This window comes from Trachurus japonicus, chromosome 7 (assembly GCF_045865225.1).
Source record: "Trachurus japonicus isolate A0001 chromosome 7, Traja_1.0".
Lineage (NCBI taxonomy): Eukaryota > Metazoa > Chordata > Actinopteri > Carangiformes > Carangidae > Trachurus > Trachurus japonicus.
In genome coordinates, this window is record NC_140913.1 from 26629062 (window position 1) to 26649733 (window position 20672).

Below are 20672 nucleotides of genomic sequence, written 5' to 3' on the forward strand. Positions count from 1 at the left end.
AGCTTTTGGTGTGAACATACAGTAAGACTTTGGTTCACAATTACCGATTATCGGATGATATTTGGCATTTTTATGAGTATTGGCCATTTTTTCACCATTAACTGATAAAATGAATGTATTTTAAAACACGCTTTGGCTCTCTTGGCTTCGTAACAATGTCCCGCCTGTTTGTGTTTTTATCACCGATTTTCAGTGTACAAAAAAAACAAACAAACAATAGGCTATATGGTCTTATCCCAGGTGTGTTATTCTAAATTTTACGGCAAATGAATATCAGTTCTAAATATCAATTATCGGTTTCCTGGATCACTGATAGTATCAGTACTGAAAAAAAAAACAAATCCCTAGTTTATGATGAAACTCCAGCAAAGTTAGCTCCAGTCGTGTTTAGTGCTAATTAACAGATGTTAGCATGTTAATGTGCAAAATTAACACAGAGAACATGGCAAGCTGAGCATATTAGCATTTTTACTGTGAGGATGAAAGTGAGAATTTAGCTGAAACAGGGAAAGTAACATTTCCAGAGTTAGGCTACAGTATCTGACTTGGTGCCAAAAAGTGAACAGTAGAAAACCAAGGTCTGTTGTTAAAGGTAATTAAATGCTGAAATTGAGCAGATACAGTGCCGTACTTAACAAACAGTATTCAAACTCTCACACCAACATCCAACTGTGAAGTCAAATTAAATTCATTCAGTGTTTTTACACTTTGTTCAAAGCACATTCCCAGGTACTGTCATTAAAAGTGTTTTTTTTTTTTAGCTCATTTGGTAGAAATGTGGCTCACGATTGTGTCTTTCTATTTGGCTTTGTTAGTGTTTATTGATTAAAGCAGCTGGAATCTCCAGTAAAGTGTGAGAAGCAGCAGCACAGGAAGAGTGAGAGCTGCCACCCGAGTTGTGAATGTGAACGGTCACAAATGTTTTGCATTATTGCCTAAACATGTTTCATGACGACGTGTCATTGATTGGCCCTTCCTCGCCTCTCCTCCTGACAGATGGCCAGCCGGTCGTGGTGTAAAGTGGGTGTGAATGTCGGGTTGTTGCTTTGGGGCAGTTACAGAAATGGTCAGACACAGCCCCCCCCCCCCCCACTTCTAATACTGATAAATATACTGGCACCTTAAGCAGAGAGTCATAGAGCTGCTGCCATGGATGACGACTCTTCTTCACCTTCACTTGAAACAAACTGTCCTTCCCAAAGATACAGCCCCTTGTTACTCCCCCTGTTATTTGCAGCTTACTGTGTCTTTCATTTGCCTTTCTTGATGGTGCAGACTGATTTCTCTCTCTCAGACTGATGTGTGCCTCTGGAACCAGCAGCCCTTTGCTGACTTTATGTGATAGATAGATGGCTGAAATGTTTAAACTGCCCGTGGCAGGACCCAAACTCTTTCTCACCAATTACTTGGTTGGTTTGTTCTTTCTAATCATAGATATGTCATTCTGTACCATAACACTGAACAATAGCCTGCTCCAAGCGGTAGCAGCTAAATTCTCCTCTCCCTCTCTACCCCCCCCCCCCCTCTCTCTCTCTCTCTGTCTGTCTCTTTCACTTTGCGTCCATGCTCTCCATTGCTCCTTGCTCTCCCCACTCTCCCTGTATGGGTTATGTGACTCATTCAACACTAAACGCTCTAATGCAAGATTAACTCTGTGCTGAAGAAAGCTCCATACTGATAATGTTTCTGTTTTGGATCATGGCTGTTTAAACATGTCATACGGCCTTTTGATGACATCTCATACAGATTCAATCTAACGTCTGCATCTCGGCTTCCCCCTAAAAAAAAAAAATGTAGCTACTGGCTGGGATGCTTGGTCTCCATGGTAACATCAGGTCCATTATAAGTGCCATAAAGAGCATGCGAGGGAATGTTAAATCACCAGTCTGCCAGTCTCCATCACCTCACTGGGTTGATTGTATAACCCACAAACCCACAGGACTGACTCCTTTCTCTGCTCTCTGTTTGTCTTCTTCCACTCTCCTTGTCTCTCCTCTCTCTCTCGCTTCCTGTCATACATGCTTCCCTTTTCTCTCGCACTCTTTCTGTCATATACACACATGTTCACACAGAGACACACACACTTGTGTCAGAAACTGAGACAAACACTGACCCCCAGTGGAAAACCACTGTTAAGATGCCTGAGCTTGGTTTCGCAAGGACACTGTGGTCAGTGCTGAGGTACAATTTTAAGGTTCTTGTTACTATGACTTATATGACTCCGTTTTATGCTATTTCATGCTTTATTTTTCATAATTCTAAAATTTGTTCTTTTTACTCCACTACATCGTGCTGACATTTTTATCTACTATCACTCTTTAAATCAAAAACATAGGCTTGAGCGTATACGTACATATATAAAAGCTACTGTATGAATTATAAATAATTTAAAATGAAAAAGTGGTCCACTATTTCATAAAAGCAACAATTAGAGAAATGGCCCAAAAAGTCCTTTAAGTAAAGGTTAATGCAAAATAATCATTTACAGTAATGTCTATCGGGTGACCCTTGGAGGGGTCCAGCCTCTAGTTTGGGAACCACTGGACTAAACATCTGTATTAGGAATCAAATCATTTGATCACTCACATTTCCTTGCAGAATTTACACGTTTTGTACATCTTTTATTTAGGACGAATTTATAATGAAGTTTTTGGTACTTTTACTTCTCAGGTCTTCACTCGCTACGGGAAGTGTTACACCTTTAACGCAGGCGGTGACGGACGCCCTCCCCTCTTTACCACCAAGGGAGGCATGGGTAATGGACTTGAGCTTATGCTGGATATTCAGCAGGATGAATATCTGCCAGTCTGGGGAGAAACAGGTGAGGCGAACATCATTTACTCCAGACAGTGGTTGGCAGATCTGATTATCCGTCACACTGTAATGGTGTGTGTGTGTGTGTGTGTGTGTGTGGGCAGGTGTGTGCTTGTTTTGTGTGCTGGTGTGTGTGTGTGTGTGTGTGTGTGTGTGTGTGTGTGTGTGGGAGTTAAAACCTCAGAGTGTGAGACTCAGACAGAAAACTCTGGGAAGTATTCGGCTTCATTAGAGAAAAAACTTTTCTCAGTGTGTTATGCCGATTTGACCCTTTGTCCTCCTGCAGATGAGACGTCGTTTGAAGCTGGGGTCAAAGTTCAGATCCACAGTCAGGACGAGCCGTCCTTCATCGACCAGCTCGGGTTCGGAGTGGCTCCCGGGTTCCAGACATTTGTTTCCTGCCAAGAACAAAGGGTATGAACCTTTGAATCATGCATTTGCTGGAGGATAATTCTGGTTTATTACAATTTAGGACTTTTTTTTTTGTACTAACTTTTATATCGATTATGCACACCAAACGAATTACAACCGGACATACAGTAACTGTGAAGATGAGTTAGCTAACGCTCATTTTGTCCAACTAACAGTCCAAAGCCCATTTATCATTCATCATTATTTATGGCAAGAAAAAGCAGCAAGTTGTCACATTTGATGAGGTGCAACAAGAAAATGTTTAACATTTTGATTTTAAAAACTGAGAATGATTTACTGGTCATCAGAAGGGTTAGAAAAAATGTGCCACGCCATAATAATGACAACATTTGCTAGTAAGACAGCAGCTTGTGGACTAGAGCTGAAACAAACAGCTACAAAAATATCAATAAAAATACTTTTGATAATCAATAATTTAAGCAGTTTTCAATAGAAGTGTAAAAAATACATTTGTTCCAACCCAACTGTGAATATTACTGATTTCTCTTATAAGTAGATAAGACGTGTTGTCGTTGCAGCTGATATATCTTCCCCCGCCCTGGGGAGACTGTAAGGTGACGCCCATGGACTCGGACTTCTTTGACAGCTACAGCATCACAGCCTGTCGCATCGACTGTGAAACACGCTACCTGGTGGACAACTGCAACTGTCGCATGGTGCACATGCCTGGTAGGAGAGCGCTGTTACTGTGTGTTGAGTCAGAGTTACATCAATGATGCTGCAGAGATAAATGACTGTAGTCGCTTCAAAAAGGGGAGAAAACAGGGGAAAAGTGAACTAATGTGAGCGTGTGTTTGTGCTTTGGCTGCAGGCGATGCACCGTACTGCACCCCCGAGCTCTACAAAGAATGTGCTGACCCAGCTCTTGGTAAGAAAAAGGCTTCGTCCATGTCCACACACACACACACACACACACACAAACACGCACGCACACAGACATAACCATGATCATAACAATTTGCCTGAAATTAACTCCAAACTGGGGAGATGTCTTTTGTCCTCAAGGCGACAAAGCCATTTGGTTTTTAATTTGAAATCTGTCCTCAAAGTTTGCCAGACACACGCACACGGGGAAAGACACACACACACACACACACACACACACACACACACACACACACACAGACGTCATCTCATGACATTGTCACAGCTGTGCTGATCTGTTCCAAAGGTCAAGTTGAGCTCTGGTTTTCTTTTCTCTAGATTTCCTGGTGGAGAGAGACAATGAATTCTGTGTTTGCGAGACACCGTGCAACATGACCAGATACAGCAAAGAGCTGTCCTTCGTCAAGATCCCCAGCAAGGCTTCTGCTAAATATCTCGCAAAGAAATACAACAAATCTGAGCAGTATATTAAGTATGTACCAGCACAATGTCTAGAAATTTGACCCTTCAATGTACATTATTTCTCCCTTTATACATTATTTGCTTATGTTACATAATTATACAGCAAACTGTACCCTACAATTTAAAAAAAAGTTGTGATTTTATAACAATATAGGAGTTAATAATATAATAATAATAATGAAAATATCTTTTTATAGGAGAAGTTATGATAATTGACAAACTATGTACATTGAAACTTGAAAAATATTCTGTTAATTGCTCACAACTACATTGCTGTGTATCATTAACCATCTGTTAAACACGTATACAAATTTAATTAGTCGTCTGACTGGCTCGTCTTGTCTCCACAGAGAGAACATCCTGGTTTTAGACATCTTCTTTGAGGCTCTCAACTATGAGACTATTGAACAAAAGAAGGCTTATGAAGTGGCTGGACTCTTAGGTACAGTTTAATTGACTTTGATTTTTTACTGCTGAAACGTTATGTTCCTGGTTTATAGCAAAGGATTCAAATTTCTCACAATATTACATTCTCTTTTTATTCCAGGTGATATTGGTGGTCAGATGGGACTTTTTATTGGGGCAAGCATACTCACTATTCTGGAGCTATTTGACTACCTTTATGAGGTGAGAAATCTTCCGGGAAGTGTTTAGATTGAAGAATAATCTTACCCCATGCAAGGATTTACTTGATACAGAGCTATAGCTACCACTGCGCTCATGCCATCTGTAATTTTTTCTGGGTATTCAAAGAATCTGGGGGGAGTTACAGTTCATTTTATAACTAGATTCCCATGGATTTAGTAATATATCCCCTCCACAATTTCAGTCCTGGCAGCGGAGAGGGCTCTGAAACAGCATTTAGACCTTAATGTTGGGAAATAAAATAGAATTAAACAGCTGCTTCAAACTGTGTGAGACTCAACCTCAGCATTTCTACGACTCTCGATACAAACTGATGAATGTTGTCTCTCTTTTCCTTCCGTTCCTGTCGAACCACAACTGGCAGCTTGTTAATCATGTTGACCTGCTCTGTTATCCCCCTCAGGTGATAAAGTACAAGCTGTGTCGCTGCTCAGATAAGAAGCACAAGCACAACAACAACAATGACCAGGGAACAGTCCTGAGTTTAGACGATGTCAAGTGTCACGTCAGTAACTTTCACTAGGCGTCTGCAGCCGTGAGGAGGGGGTCGCTCTCTCGTCTCTGAGCAGTTTCATGAACTTTGTCCATTGCACTTTGGAGCAGACTGCAGCAACAGAGACAGTGTCTGAACTGTGCCTGGCGAGGGTTTGTCTGCAACGCGGTGAACACATTAAAGTAATCAGGCGGCTGCGCAGACGGCAGGACAACAGCAGTGATCAACATGTGATCAGTTCAGAAATGCTAGAATAACTGCATGGTCATCTGTAAACAGCTTTTAAAGACGTAGTAACAGATACAGTGATTGGGGATGTGAACTGTATATGTTCATGTCATGTGTTCAGTTAAACGGCATTAGAAATCCAAGCTAAGCTGTGGCGTTTGTCATCTGTATTTTTATCTTTTTTCTTAAAAAAAAAAAAAAGTATTTAGTTTGTTAACAAATGTGCATGTCAGCACTGTATATTTATTTCCACTTCAACATAACACTTTGTTTTACAGATCTATAAATTACAATTTATTTCTAAATAATCTCTCACTTAGATGTTTCCTGGAATAAGAAAACAATTTCCAATGAAGCATAGGTCAAATGAATAACTCCCAGTTAAATGCCAAGCTATCAAAACCTTGTCATTTTTATTCAGAGTATACTGTAGCAGCTGAGCTGAACAGACAGTGACATGTCTTTAAACAAACATGTACTTCAACATAAACAGAGGACAAAAAGTTTCCAATAGTAAATTAAGGGATGATAAATATTCTTTGGGATTTAAATGGAACTATTTCTTTCACAGAAATGTATTTGGCAGTCAATAATGAACAAAATGAGTACCGGTAGCCTAAAAAGAGTTTATTGACCATGGTTCTTCTGTAAAACAAAGTGTTATGAGTTTGTTTCCATCTCTAAATGATTTTTACAAGACTTTTCCATTTTCACCAAGTTTCCATTTTTATATTTATGTCAGTCAGTCTCATCTCCAGGCAGTCTTTCCTTATTAAACCCTGTACATTTTGTCAATATACTGTACTACCTCATCTTGCAGGGTGATAGTGCTATGAAGACTTTGTGAGCCAAGCAAATGAATAACAAAATGAGTTATTTCATGGGTGGACTAAGCATAACAGGTTCTTTAAAAAATATATAACTAAAACAAGACTACACAACACTGCTGAGCAGCAGTATATAGAGCAGATTTTATCCATGGGTGAATTGATAGAACTGAGCCATTGTTTATGATATTTGTTAAACCTGTGCTTTTCCTACTGTGATATAAGTCTAAATGTTTGCAGTGAACAATGCCCCAATCATAAATACCTGTAGTGCTAAATGCTATTGTTAAGTAACCAAACCACAAGTAGTAGTAGCCTACAATCAAGTCACATTGACTTAGTACCATACAGTAGTGATTGAAACAACATTTAACTTAAGTTGACAAACATTAGCCTCTAAACAACTGGTCTAACCAGACCAAGTCGTTAATTTGGCTCCTTGAATGTACTGTACTGAACTGAAATGGAAATAGTTTGACATTTTAAGAGAGATCACACCATTCTTACATCTGCCCATTAAATATGGCTACAGCTACTGTAGCAGCAGCTAGTATAGCAAAAGACTGGAAACAGGGTGGTAGTTAGTCAAATGGGCTAGCATTAAACAAACAGGCATTAAAAACAAACAGGCAAACCATGCTTATTTATGCTAAGCCCTCTGTTTATCTGTGTGCTTGTAACATCACTGTCCAGATCAGATGAATATCAGTCTTTTAATGAACTTTATAAAATACAAAATATTTTCAGATACATGCAGTGTTGCGCTAAAACTATGGATCCAACAAAATGTAATATCACAAACCATGAACAAATATTTTAGCCATGTCAACCAGGTGCTACGTATTATATAGTTTGCCTTGAAGTTCCCTATCAATGACAATCACCGTACTGTAGATTGAAGAAGAAATTCCAAATAAAGAGAAACATTTCCTGTAAAGAATAAGGAAAGACCATACAGGTCTACGTATGGATGTATGATGTTCAAAGCTACACAATATGGAAGGATACGAAAAATGAGAATAGCTATGTTGAATGTGTTTTTCCATCTTCTTTAGGGCTCTAACTTGCATGTAGCACTGTACAGTAGGCATCTTAAATGGGGTCCATTGTTGAACAGATAATATGCAGGTCCAACTGCAGTTTGTGTCCATTGTGTGTTTGGTAAGGTTGTATATTGTTAGCATGTATTTGTGACTGTGTGTTTTCAGCGTCATCCAAACATCTGGGCCAAATTCGGAAGCTGATAAAGGAAAGTTTGAGATTCTGCCCTCATATCCAATATCACCGTTTCTGTTTTCAGTTCGATCAACAAACCATCTTAAATTATTATTTTGGAGTTACCTGCTTTCGTTCCCATTGAGCTCTTTGGTATTCTCCACATGGAATGGGAATTGTTTAGCATGTAGCTGTGTAATGTTATTATCAAGCACAATCATACCATCAGTTGTAATTTAAATGTAAATATTGCAATGACTATGGATAATAATGTAAGTGTATTAGCATAGTCTTATCTGTCTAATGTTGTACTTGTTGTATATCTAATATAGCTGTGTGCCTCGATTCAGTTTTTGTGTACATATGATTGTAGATGGTTTCTTTCTTATAAGTATATTTATCAAGGACAACGTTATGTATGAGGCATTTTTACTGCTACAATCACAGCTAATTATTCATCAGTACAATTGAACAGCGAGATTGTTGTTTTCTAGCATCCACTGCATGAGGTCATGCATTTCGAAACAAGTCCTTTGGCCGCCATGCTTCCAGGTTTTGTTATACTTATGCCTCCATTTCAATTTTCCATTTTTATTTGAGATATGAAAAGGATGATTATTTTAGTCTGGTGATGTATAGATAAATAATGATATTGAAGAAGTTGTAATATGAAAGATTAAATGCTAACTTTACGCAGCTTTTATTCACTTGAAAGTCTTCTGTGTCATCATTTAACCTCATGTTGTGAAATACAGAATAAACTCACAATCAAAGGCCACACCTTAGTGAGACGTCAGTTCCCACTCTGAGCAAACCTTCGATGTGAAATACAAATCAGATGAATCCACAGCAGAAATTGTTTGCTTTTTCACTGCATATCATTATCATACATTTCTTCTTGTTTACATTAACATTTAGCAGTGCTGGCAGCCTGGCTCCAGGGATGCTACTGTCAGTCAGTCCACAACTTTGGCCCAGACTGAAATATCTCAACAACTATTGGATCAATAGCTGTGACATTTTGTACAGACACCAATAATCCCCACTGGATGAATCCTATTGACTTTGGTGAGCCACCGGGCTTTTCCTCCTGTGCCACTGTGAGTTTGACAGTTGTGATTTTAAGTGAGGACTCTTCACAATCATTGAAGTAATTGCTAGAATATTTCGAGCCCCCACCCCTTGTGAAATTGTGAAAAACAATCTTTTAAAGGGACAACGAGGAGTTTTGGAAAAGCAAAGCGTTTTCACACTACATTTATGAGCTTCCGTGCGCACCGTAGAATTCTTCGACCGTCGCAAGACAGACTCATGTTTTCATTAATCAAGAATTAAAGTCAGAGGTTCAAAGAGGTTTAGTTACTGTCGTAGTTCTGACCATAAACAGCGGCGTTATTCTCATAACTCGCTGCGAAAAGAAAGGCTGGTCGGCTCGCCCAGCATTTCCGCCGCCACTAATAATAACAAAATAACGATAGAGACAAAACGATATATTTATCGAAAATGGGCCCATTAACAAGTGTGGGTAGCGGATTCATCCACATTAACGTGAGACTTTTTTATAACCAAATAGAAACTCCTCGTTGTCCCTTTAACTTTAAAAACAGAACCTTTTTTTTCAATAAGGGGTGTGATGAAGTCCTGATGGCAATTAAAGCAGAAATAATAAGCGATCCAGTCTTTTGGCTAACATCTTGTCAGCCGATGGAGTTAGCAGCCCCCGCCCTCGTCATGGATCTATTGGTCCTCGTCCCTACGTCATCACATTCACGCGCATCCCTTGGCTGCACACACAGCCCTTCATGCCGTTCTCTCTCCTCATTGGATAAAGGTTGTAGGATACAAGGAAGTATACAAGAAGTTTTCTCCTCAGCTCAGAGCAGAGCAGAGTGACTGACAGACCCGTGTTTCAGACTAAACACTCTATGTAAGTGATTGCTGTCGGAAGATATAACTATTTAAGACTTATATTAACACAAACATTCCGCTTACTTCTGCTTTAAAAAAAAAAATGCAGATTCCTAATATACTCCACACTCAGAGTTTATTTGACAAAAGCTTTAAAGCAGAAGTAAGCGATATTTTTGTGTTAATATACGTAAGTCTTAAATAGTTATATCTTCCGACAGCAATCACTTACATAGAGTGTTTGGTCCGAAACACGGGTCTCTCGGTCACTCTGCTCTGCTCTGAGACGAGGAGAAAACTTTTCTTGTATCCTACAAGCTTTATCCAATGAGGAGAGAGAACGGCATAAAGGGGCGGTCCTCTCTGTGTGCAGTCAAGGGATGCGCGTGAATGTGGTGACGTAAGGACGAGGACCATAGATCCATGACGAGGGCGGGGACTGCTAACTCCAGCGGCTGACAAGAAGTACCAAAACGACCGGATCGCTTACTTCTGCTTTAAGATATCTTCAACATGGATGGCAGATATACATAGGTTATACCAATAACAACTTCCACTTCCATCAGTGACTATTGTGTGAATGTAGTAGCCTACTCATTTGGGATAGTCGAAGCACTTGAACTCATTAAAAGATGCTTTATGTTAGTGGTAAAGATATCATAAAGACTTCTCAGCCAAACAAATTAGATTTTCTCAGTTTGTGTCTGCTCAGACTGCTGAATGTGAACTTTAAGTTCCTTCCTACGTCTCTTCTTCTGTTTGCTGTCCAAGTCTTGCGCAACAAGGTCCCTTTTTGTTTGAGGTTTTCAGACCATATAATTTCCCACACAATGATCTGTCTGTGGCTGCTCTTGTGACATTTAATATGCTGGCTATATTCTGAGCAGCGATAATTCAACATATCATACATCCTGTGACGGGATTATGGAGGAAGCAGTGTGTAAGACATTAAACACAAATATTAGTCTGTGACTCTAGTATAGTGAACAAAGTCTATGGGGATATATGATGGAGGATCTGTTCTAATCATGTCTTTCAGTTAAAGGAGCAATACTTCATTACAAGTAAAACTGTCTATTGAATGATTTTTTTTTTAGGACATAAGTTTTATCAGCAAATGCACGTACAAGGCAAGCACATAAATGTTTAATATTTAACTTTTTTATTTTATGTTTAGTATCATCATATTTCATGCAATCAATTTCCATTTGGTCTGCATGTTATTCTGGTATTCTGGTGTTAGATGATTAGTTAAAAAGGTACAAATTAGTACAAAAGTTTTTTTTTTAAGTGCTAAATGGTCTGATAATCTTTCGCTATTTTCCAATAATAATATTGATTATAGTGCTCCTCAAGGTAGTATTCTGAGTCCTTATCTATTTTTCTTTTGTTCTCCTGCACAACATTATTCGCCATCACTGTTATGGACCAGATATACTATTGAATTATATCTCTGTTTTTCTTGGTTCTTTAAATGCTGTTCGCTGTTTCCTCTCACTCACATCAACATTTCTATTTCTATGGAAACTACATGGGCACAAAACAGATATTAGCTATACCTGCAGGATGGAAAGAAGAGAGAGAGAATCTGCAGCCAGTGTTTGGCTGTATCCAGGCACACAAATTCGAGAGTGATCCTGGACCTGAATGTAAATCTTGTTAAGTCTTTAGATTTTAACAAGGTCTTCCACTATTGGCTTTATGCATTGGCATGTGGACAGGATTTCTTGAGAATTGCTGATTTATCAATGATTCCTTTATTCACTCAATCAACCCAGAATCTCCCTCTCTCTCTCTCTCTCTCTGCGTATGTTGGCTATTTACTGAAATAACAAAGTTGTTGGTCACTTGGGGAACTTTATTGTAATAACCTTCTCTTCCAGTGCACAAATGAAGAGACGGTGCAGACAAGGTTAAAGGACTGAACGGTGAATGTGTGGCAGTGATTGAGGAAGCACTCAGATCCGTTATTTGAGTAAAAAAAAAAAGTTATTTAAAATGCTAGTTTTAATACAATTAATGCTGATTATGTCAGATATAAAGTTGAATAAACCTCAGACCTTCACACACTTTTTTGGGGCTCTGATGTAACATGCTGATATAACAGCTGTGGTCCCTGGGCAATTGTCCATTTTCCCTGGCTGGTTAATCCTCTGCCCTAAAATATAATAGAGATGATTAGTATAAAGCAGCATTAAGACCTGAGACAAAATAATTATTCATTTTATGGGTGTGTTGCACTTGCTCCCAATGGGTGGGCCTTTCACTTGACCATGTGTTATCTTATCAGCATGACTGTTTATACCATAAAAACGTAGGTAAATAAGTATGTGGGACTCATGCAGTGACTTTTGTCCCAATTACTTAGAGTCCACTAACCTCTATGAATGGATGGCCGTACTTAGCCCTGTCCACAGTGGGCGGACCGGTGTCTCCCCCTCGGAGAGGCCAATAAAATCAGCTTGCAGCTCGGGCTCTGTGTTGCATAACACTGCAGGTCCACAGCGGCAACTGGTGCAGGTTCACCTCCATTCAGCGGTTTACCTCTTCACAATGGCAGCTCCGAAGAAAGTCTGCATCATTGGCTCTGGAAATTGGTGAGTCGGTGTATTGATCTGCTAAACCGAAAGGCGACGTGCTGTTTTTTTCTTTTTTAACACGGCTAACTTCAGTTGTAGGTCTCTCCCCTCTGTGTGTGTGCGTTAACGATACTACTCGCTGGCGCTGCCTGTCAACCGTTGCTAGCCAACAGCCCGCCGGGCTAACGTTAACTAGCCGGATTTCCATGGGAACGGTAATGAAGTTTGAATTCCAAAGCGTTAACGGGCTACAACGTCTCGTCGTTTTAGCTGCTGCAACTTCGATCGGTTTTTACAGACAAGTCACATGCTAAGAAACTGGCTGAGTGGGTGAGTAGTGCACAGAAAACTGACCACATGTGATGTCAGTCACGATTTATGGGATCCTGCGGTCATGTAGCTTTTCATGTATCAGCAAAACATCTAGGCTACATCCTACTGTATCTTATTCTCATCAACGCGCCTCCACAACATGGAAATATTATCCGTTTTTCTAGACAGCCATCCACCTACAGACCGGTTACACAGCTTCACATCCGTCGCCAACACCGGTCCACTGAGGATGCCTTTTTCTGTATGAAAGCCAAATTCAAAACTTAAAAAAAAGAAAAGAAACCTCATTTAAAGTTTATAGTTTCTCATGCCGAATTGAAGTGTTGGTTCAAAAATAGTAAGAAAACTCTTAAAATCAGTGTTAAACCGCCATGTAACACTGCTGAAGGGTGGATTAACCTAAAATAATCAGATTTCTAAATGGAGTTTGGTGCATTGTTAATGCTATCTCCAAAATGAATGGAGGCAGATAGAAACGCCTTGAGTAAATGGCTTGGTGATCACATCAGGAGTCATGTGGTGACTCAGTGAGCTGACAATGGAGCCCATTTGTTTTTGATAAGGTCACTTAAATTTAAATTTAATAAACTGAAATGCAGTGATAAATGCATGATTTTGTTATATTAACTCAATGCTTACTATTTTCCTTTTCAATACAGGGGCTCTGCCATTGCCAAGATTGTGGGTGCCAATGCTGCTCAGAATGCAAAATTTGACAACACAGTCAAAATGTGGGTGTTTGAGGAGATGGTGAACGGGCGTAAACTCACTGAAATCATCAACAATGACCATGAAAATGTGAAGTACCTTCCTGGCCACAAGCTGCCAGCAAATGTGGTAAGAAATAGTGTTTATTTCTTGTCATTTAACAGTGATTCAGTGTTCTTCCTGTTGCTTTTCTATATCATATGAATAAACTGCAGTCCCATTGTATGTACACTTAATGCATTTTGTTAGCATTTGTCCTTATGATCTGAAATGGTTTCCTCTATTAGAAATTGTTAGTCTTTTTAACCACTGTATTTTCAGTTACTACACGTTCTCACTGCAGTTTGTTACATCAGCTCTTGGGTCAGTTGCATCAGACCTAAATGTCATCATCTTCTCCTCCTTCCTCCATCCCAGCTTGCTGTCCCAGACCTGGTGGAGGCGTCCAGGGATGCAGACATCCTGGTGTTTGTGATCCCTCACCAGTTTATTGGGAGAGCGTGCGACACCATGAAGGACAAGATCAAGAGCGACGCACTTGGGATGTCCCTCATCAAGGTTTGACTCGTCTTCGATAATGTGTATTTTGTGCACCCTGAATTTTCGTGTTGTTGTGCCACTTCATGTCTGTCTGCCAGACTCGAGTCGGACTTAGTCCTGGCTAACACAACTCTAAACCTGTTGTTCAGTCTTTGACCCAAATACCAGCTCGGTGGTGTGTTGCTTAATGTAAACACTCGGCCTGTGTTTGTTTTCGTTCCACCAGGGTGTGGACGAGGGACCTGACGGACTGAAGCTCATCTCTGATGTGATCCAGGAGAAGCTCGGTATCACCATGAGCGTGCTGATGGGGGCCAACATCGCCAACGAGGTTGCCGATGAGAAGTTTTGTGAGACCACCATTGGTTAGTCTCAAACTGTGCTACATGGTTTTTCATGTTGTGGTGTATATTCTTGAATGCTTAGCACAGGATCTTTGACGGAAAGGATTCTTGATTAATTAGGACAAAGCTGCACCGACTGAAAATGTAAAGTGACAGCATGAAAGTTCAAGCCTTGAAAGAGGGAAGTACTTTCGTGTTCTCTGGCTTTCTGCGTTGTCAGCATGGGGGTGAAGGTTTAATCTGCCATGTAGCTGCTGTGTAAATGACAGCGGCCTGGTTCAGTTTGACATTTTCTTCACATTGCTGAACGTACTACATAACAGCATACCTCATGGGATTTACAAGCGGGGTATGAAGTAAAAGGGCACTAACCTGTTTTTATGGGATCAGTATTAGTTGGCTCACCGCTGACAAATGTAACTTGTTAGAGGATTTGGGAGTTTTCCAGCTGCACTCAAAACGATGCAGAAGTCTTTTTTATTTCTATTTTTAAAACCATGACTCATGATAAAATGTATTTGTTTTTGAATGAAGGTCACAAGTTACATAACCCAGTTCTTTGTTCTGCTTCCAGGATGTAAGAATAAAAACCATGGCGCTCTCCTAAAGGAACTCATGCAGACCAACAACTTCCGAGTCACTGTAGTAGAGGAATGTGATGTGGTGGAAATCTGTGGAGCCCTTAAGGTGAGTTTTCACTACAAAACATGGCTGCACACAGAAAAAAAGGGACCAACGAACACTGTAATATCTGTGATTTCACAGTATAGTGAATAACTACACATTAAAAACAATACAAGTTGGCATTTCTGTCCAGTTTTATTTTAAAATACTAAACCCAATGATACTATGATACTGGAGCTAAAGGGCAACTGGACAAAGGCTGTAAAATCTTCCACAGCAGTTTGCCAACATTACTGTTGTGCAACATAGACACTAGTTAAGTTAAGCTCAACAGGTGTCCACCAAGCATGCAAAGCAGCTGAAACAACGATCTGCAGGCGGTAAATGACTGCACTTGGTTACATCCCCCCACTGCAGTCCTGTCAGGAAGGATGAAGATAAAACTACTTGATTTTAAACACAAGATCGAGTTGCCTGATGAAGAATGCTGACAAATCTCACAGAGTGACTTCTGCTTCAAAGCAGCAACAGTAACTCACTGGATCTGGGATCCATGCCCAGCTCCAAAGGTTAAAGACACACCATTTATTTTTTGTATCTTATACAGTTGTGAAAAGCTGTCAAGTTTGCATCTGCCTCAAGAGTTCAAGTGCTGCCATTTATCCAGCCCAGTATTTACAGACCTAGGCTGAATTAGTCATGTTGAGCGTGGAATATTTCTATATTCATACAGTAGTTGTGGCTTGTGAGTTAAAAGCAATCAAACATTTATTATCTCACAGACTTCACTCAGTAATTAATTAACTCAAGCCAAAAAAAAAAAACACTCTCTGATTACAGCTTGTGGCATATTTGCTGCTTGTGTGAAAACCATTGTAATATCTTTAATATTTGGACTGTTTATCTGACAAAACATGAAATTGAAAGTTCTACACTACATTGAGCTGAAGGCTTTTTCCTTCTTTTCTTTTCTTTTTTCTTTGACTTTATGGACTCGACAATCAAATATAGCACAATCCTTTTGTCCATCCAGCTGTGAAATGATGTCATTCTGCATAAATGCTTCATGACCCTGGCTCAACTTTGTAACACTTTGGTGAATTGACAAATGGTGATAAGGACAGTGTTGCAACTAACCAGTGTTGCAACTAACCATACTGTAGCTTTTATTGTCAACTAATCATTAGTTAATGTTCTTGTTGAATCATTTTGGTCTATAAAATATATCACAATATCCTAGACCACAACGTGACCCTTTGCTCAGATGTTGTGTTTTGTCCAACAAACAGTCCACAACCCTCAAAACGTACAGCTACTGTATGTAATCAAGCCTAGAAAAACTGCAAATTCTCACATTTGAGAAGCTGAAACCACACAATTTAGTGAAGTTTTGGATCAGTTAACTAACCCAATGCACCTTTCTTTAACTTTATGTGCTTTTATGGCTTTAAAATGAGGAAGGAAGGAAAACGTTCACAGCACACCTGGTGCTACAGGTTGAATCTGCAGAGCCTCTAAAAGCCCTGAGGCTCTGGATGTAATTAAAAAACTCGAGCTCATTAATTAGTTCATTGTCACCGAAGTTCATTCATCGATTAGACGCCCATTTTGAGTTGTCTCTAACGTCCTCTGGGTTGTCTACATATTCCTCAAAGTAGCCATGTTTGCCTTCAGCTGTTGTGTTTCCAGTCTCTGCTGCTCATGTCTCGTCTTTTTTTCTTTCTTTTTTTTTTTATGTCTCGTCTCCCTCGTCCGTCCGCTAGAACATTGTTGCCGTGGGAGCAGGTTTCTGCGATGGTCTGGGCTTTGGAGACAACACAAAGGCAGCAGTGATCAGACTGGGCCTGATGGAGATGATCGCCTTCGCCCGCATCTTCTGCACCGCCGGACCCGTGTCCTCTGCTACCTTCCTGGAGAGCTGTGGCGTGGCCGACCTCATCACCACCTGCTACGGAGGCCGCAACCGCAAAGTAGCCGAGGCTTTTGTGAGGACGGGAAAGGTAAGATGATTTTATTTTTTGTTTGTATTTTGATTTTTAATGTAACAGAGGTACTTTATTTTGTTGATAAGCACTGGATAACAAACTGTACTGTCAAGTTAAAAAAGAGGTAGCCCTTGGCTGAATGGTAACCTAATCCTTTAGCTGATGAACTGTTGATCTATAAACACAATGAACACATGATAAGAGCTTGGAGGGAAGGCAAAAAGAAACCATTACCATCTTTAAAGGGACAACGAGGAGTTTCTGTTTGGTTATAAAAAAGTCTCACGTTAATGTGGATGAATCTCCGCTACCCACACTTGTTAATGGGCCCATTTTCGATAAATATATCGTTTTGTCTCTATCGTTATTTTGTTATTATTAGTGGTGGTGGAGATGCTGGTCGAGCCGACAAGCTTTCTTTACTTTCGGTTTCGTGGCGAGTCATGAGAATAACGCCACCGAATCGCCGTTTATGGTCGGAACTACTGACTTTAATTATTGATGAATGAAAACATGAGTCTGTCTTGCGCCGGTCAAAGAATTATACGGTGTGCGGGGAGGCTCATAAATGTAGTGTGAAAACGCTTTGCTTTTCCAAAACTCCTCGTTGTCCCTTTAAACGTCCTGATAGAGTGTGGTACTGTATGTCATTACGGTCTTAGGATCTTTCAGTGGTATTTAACCGTAAACATTTCAAGTCTTGTCTTAAACCAACATTCAGGTGTCCATATGTACATTGAAGCAGGTTTCCCTGTGGTTGTTGTTCCTACTTATCCATATTTTCTTTTGTACATATGGAAACTAAGTCGTTCTGCGCTCACACAGTGTCAGTAGAACAGGAAGATCAGGATAAAAACACCCACTGTTCTCACATTAGTCAAGCAGTAGTGCTAACTTTGTAGGTGTACCAAACAAACAAAAGAAAAGAAACACTCATGGCCTCACCAGCAGGCGTTAAATAAGCAAACTACAACGTTTTCCTTCATTTTCAAGACAGTGTTTTTCTGGGCTGACAGAGGCTACTGGGACACTGCCTGCAGGATCAAAAAGTCTGGATTTGATGATAATCTGCAGCTTTATTATCACTACATTGTTTGACTGATCGTCTTTTATATACATTTCAGCTTTCCCATAATTTCCACATTTGAACCACACTAAATTAATACGGTCAAAATATATATATATTTTTTTTAAATGTGGAATGAATGTCAAGCCAGCTACCAGCGTTTGTCTTTAAAAATAAAAACAATCAGTATTTAATGAGGACCAATAATAACCCACAACAATGACAGACTCTTCAATGCATTTGGTTCTTAACTAAGCTTGTGAGTGCACCATATCTATTTTTGGACGAGAGTTCATGTCACGTTTCTTCTTTTTATTTCTTTCCTTCCTTAGTCCATAGAGGAACTGGAGAAGGAGATGCTGAATGGTCAGAAGCTGCAGGGACCAGCAACAGCAGCTGAGGTTTATCTCATCCTCAAGCACAAAAACCTCATTGACAAGTAAGTTGAGCTGCAGCACATCACACCACACGCACAGTCAGAGCACTGGATAGGAAATGCCTAACCCCAGTATTATTTTTGGGGCACTGACTGAACAATACAGGGTTCCTACGCAAGTATGGAAAGTATGGAATAATATGGAATTTGATTTTATACATTTCCAGGTCTTGAAAAGTATGGAAAATGGAAACTATTGTATGGAAATATATATGCGCTATTGTAGGCTACCTAGCTACAATCTCCTGGAAATTATTTGGTTACATAATGGCATACAAATTCAGAATAATGAAAACAAGTGATTAATTGCATGATTTATAACATGAAACACATCTATTGGCTCAAATGTCACAAATTATTAGATTTTTTTTACTGAGACACTGCAAAAACTCAAAATCTTTCCAAGAATATTTGCCTTATTTCTTGTCAAAATTTCTAGTCAAAACTAATCTCTTTCCACTTAAAATAAGACTCATCACCTAAAAATGAACTTGTTTTTAGATCATTTTCACTTGTTTCAAACAAATTTTCACTTGAGATAAGTAGAAAAATCTGCCAGTGAAAGCAAGTTTTTTGTGCTTGTAATAAGAAAGAAAAACTTGCTCCACTGTCAGATTTTTCTACTTATTTCAAGTGAAAATCTGCTTGAAAGAAGTAAAAAGTGTCTAAAAACAAGCTGCTTTTTTTATGTGATGAGTCTTATTTTAAGTAGAATGAGATTTGTTTTGACTAGAAATGACATGAAAATGAAATTTGGGTCTGGAAAAAGTATGGAATTTGGAAATTTAAAATGTGTAGGAACCCTGACAATACCTCCTCTCTCTCCCCCTCTCTCCCTCTCCCCAACCCAGGTTTCCACTGTTCAACGCGGTCTATCAGATCTGCTACCAGGCCCATCCAGTCACAGAGTTCATAAGCTGTTTGCAGAACCACCCAGAGCACATGTAAAAAAAAAACAAACACCCAAACTGACCAAGTGCCTTCTACACACGGAGACCGTCGCCACTTTTCATCTGTTACCCCGTCAGAAACCGGTGGAGGACGACCCCCCGGCACTCCACAGGTGTCGCGCAACTACACATCTTCAGCCGGTGGATGGATTTCACGTCCACTTGTCGGAGAGGTTGCGTAACATTTGAGTGTTTAAACCACTTTGTCCTTCACATTCAGTTTTTGACATCTCTCTTTTTAAGTGCTCGCTTTCGTTTCTTGACCTAAACTGAAACTTGAAGGGAAGTTGTTGTTGAGTGTGTGATGGTCCAATAGCTCTTTTCTTTCTGCCTGAGATCTTTATTTTTATTTTCTAAGAGCCGGATGAATTCAGAATGCATGGTGTCAGCTAATATAGAAATCCAGACTTCACTGCATATTAGAATTCAATTGAAAACATAAAGAGTTAACTTGCATATTTGCACAAGGTTATTACGGCGCTACATCATGCATTCAGACTTTTCACGGGGCCGAACACTCAGGGCAAAGACCTATTGACAGCCTTCTGTAGAGGGATTTATCCTCATCTAACATTTACGTTGCCGCCCAGCTAATGCCATGTCCATCACGAGTTATTTAATTCTAGATGTAACGCTTAAGTTTTGTCTTTATATGCTCTAAATGTCTTACATAATCACGGTTAACAACATTTCTTGTCTTGTACTGTATTATTAATATCCTGTTAAACGCACAGCAACTGATTTTTAAAAAAACGTAACAATGCAAAGTGCCTTAGAAATACACGGTTGCTAAAACTTGGCCATATTCTTCTTCATTTTTTTTTTTTTTTGGTCAAACCAAAGACTCCACTACTTCATGTCCGTCCACTACGCCATTTGTTACTGTGATCCTGCCTGACCCCGTATCCACTCAGCTAATGTGTGTTGCAGATCATGTCAACATTAAAGTCTGTGAGTAAATGAATTCTCTCATCACATCATTGCTTTGTCACTCTCGATTATCTTAGTTATTTCAAGTACACAGCACCTGGGCGGGAAGAAATGCTGCATGAATGTTCTGTTTGTTTTAAAGAGTGAATAAATAAAACGTTATTGTAAAGTTTCTCTAGCATTATGATATATTTTATGGAGTTTCAGGTATTTATTTAGTTAAAAAGTCAGATTTGCTTATGTTTGAGGATGAAATACATTTTACAGT

The 20672-nt window shown here is 39.6% G+C and overlaps 2 protein-coding genes and 1 long non-coding RNA gene across 4 annotated transcripts in view; 2 read left to right on the forward strand and 1 right to left on the reverse strand.

Moving 5' to 3' along the window:
- The window catches only part of LOC146984914 (acid-sensing ion channel 1-like), a 62023-nt gene extending 56062 nt beyond the window's left edge, over positions 1–5961 (forward strand). Inside the window, exons 3-10 of one of the 2 annotated variants that reach the window (XM_085782538.1) lie at positions 2671–2821; positions 3101–3228; positions 3765–3915; positions 4058–4114; positions 4450–4603; positions 4944–5035; positions 5141–5220; positions 5642–5961. In XM_085782538.1, coding sequence (XP_085638664.1) covers positions 2671–2821; positions 3101–3228; positions 3765–3915; positions 4058–4114; positions 4450–4603; positions 4944–5035; positions 5141–5220; positions 5642–5761 — 933 coding nt within the window. In that variant the 3' untranslated portion in view covers positions 5762–5961. Of the gene's footprint in view, positions 1–2670; positions 3229–3764; positions 3916–4057; positions 4115–4449; positions 4604–4943; positions 5036–5140; positions 5221–5641 lie in introns of both variants that reach the window. The other variant, XM_085782537.1, reaches the window with a different exon arrangement.
- On the reverse strand, positions 3022–12426 carry LOC146984915 (uncharacterized). The gene is made up of 2 exons (XR_015036184.1): positions 12289–12426; positions 3022–3212 (listed from the first exon to the last, which is right to left on the reverse strand). It is a non-coding gene; the product is annotated as an uncharacterized LOC146984915 (long non-coding RNA).
- LOC146984916 (glycerol-3-phosphate dehydrogenase [NAD(+)], cytoplasmic) lies at positions 12390–20454 on the forward strand. Its single transcript, XM_085782539.1, has 8 exons — positions 12390–12506; positions 13481–13658; positions 13947–14087; positions 14296–14434; positions 14988–15100; positions 16801–17037; positions 18421–18527; positions 19376–20454. The coding sequence occupies exons 1-8, from the start codon at positions 12463–12465 to the stop codon at positions 19470–19472; spliced, it is 1056 nt and encodes a 351-aa protein (XP_085638665.1). The 5' UTR covers positions 12390–12462; the 3' UTR covers positions 19473–20454.
- The last annotated feature ends 218 nt before the right edge of the window (positions 20455–20672 follow it).

Coding starts and splice junctions, on each gene's coding strand:
- LOC146984916 (XM_085782539.1), top strand. CDS start 12,463: ATGGCAGCTCCGAAGAAAGTCTGCATCATTGGCTCTGGAAATTG. Junction 14,088..14,295: donor TTGGGATGTCCCTCATCAAG/GTTTGACTCGTC, acceptor TCGTTCCACCAG/GGTGTGGACGAGGGACCTGA. Junction 15,101..16,800: donor AAATCTGTGGAGCCCTTAAG/GTGAGTTTTCAC, acceptor TCCGTCCGCTAG/AACATTGTTGCCGTGGGAGC.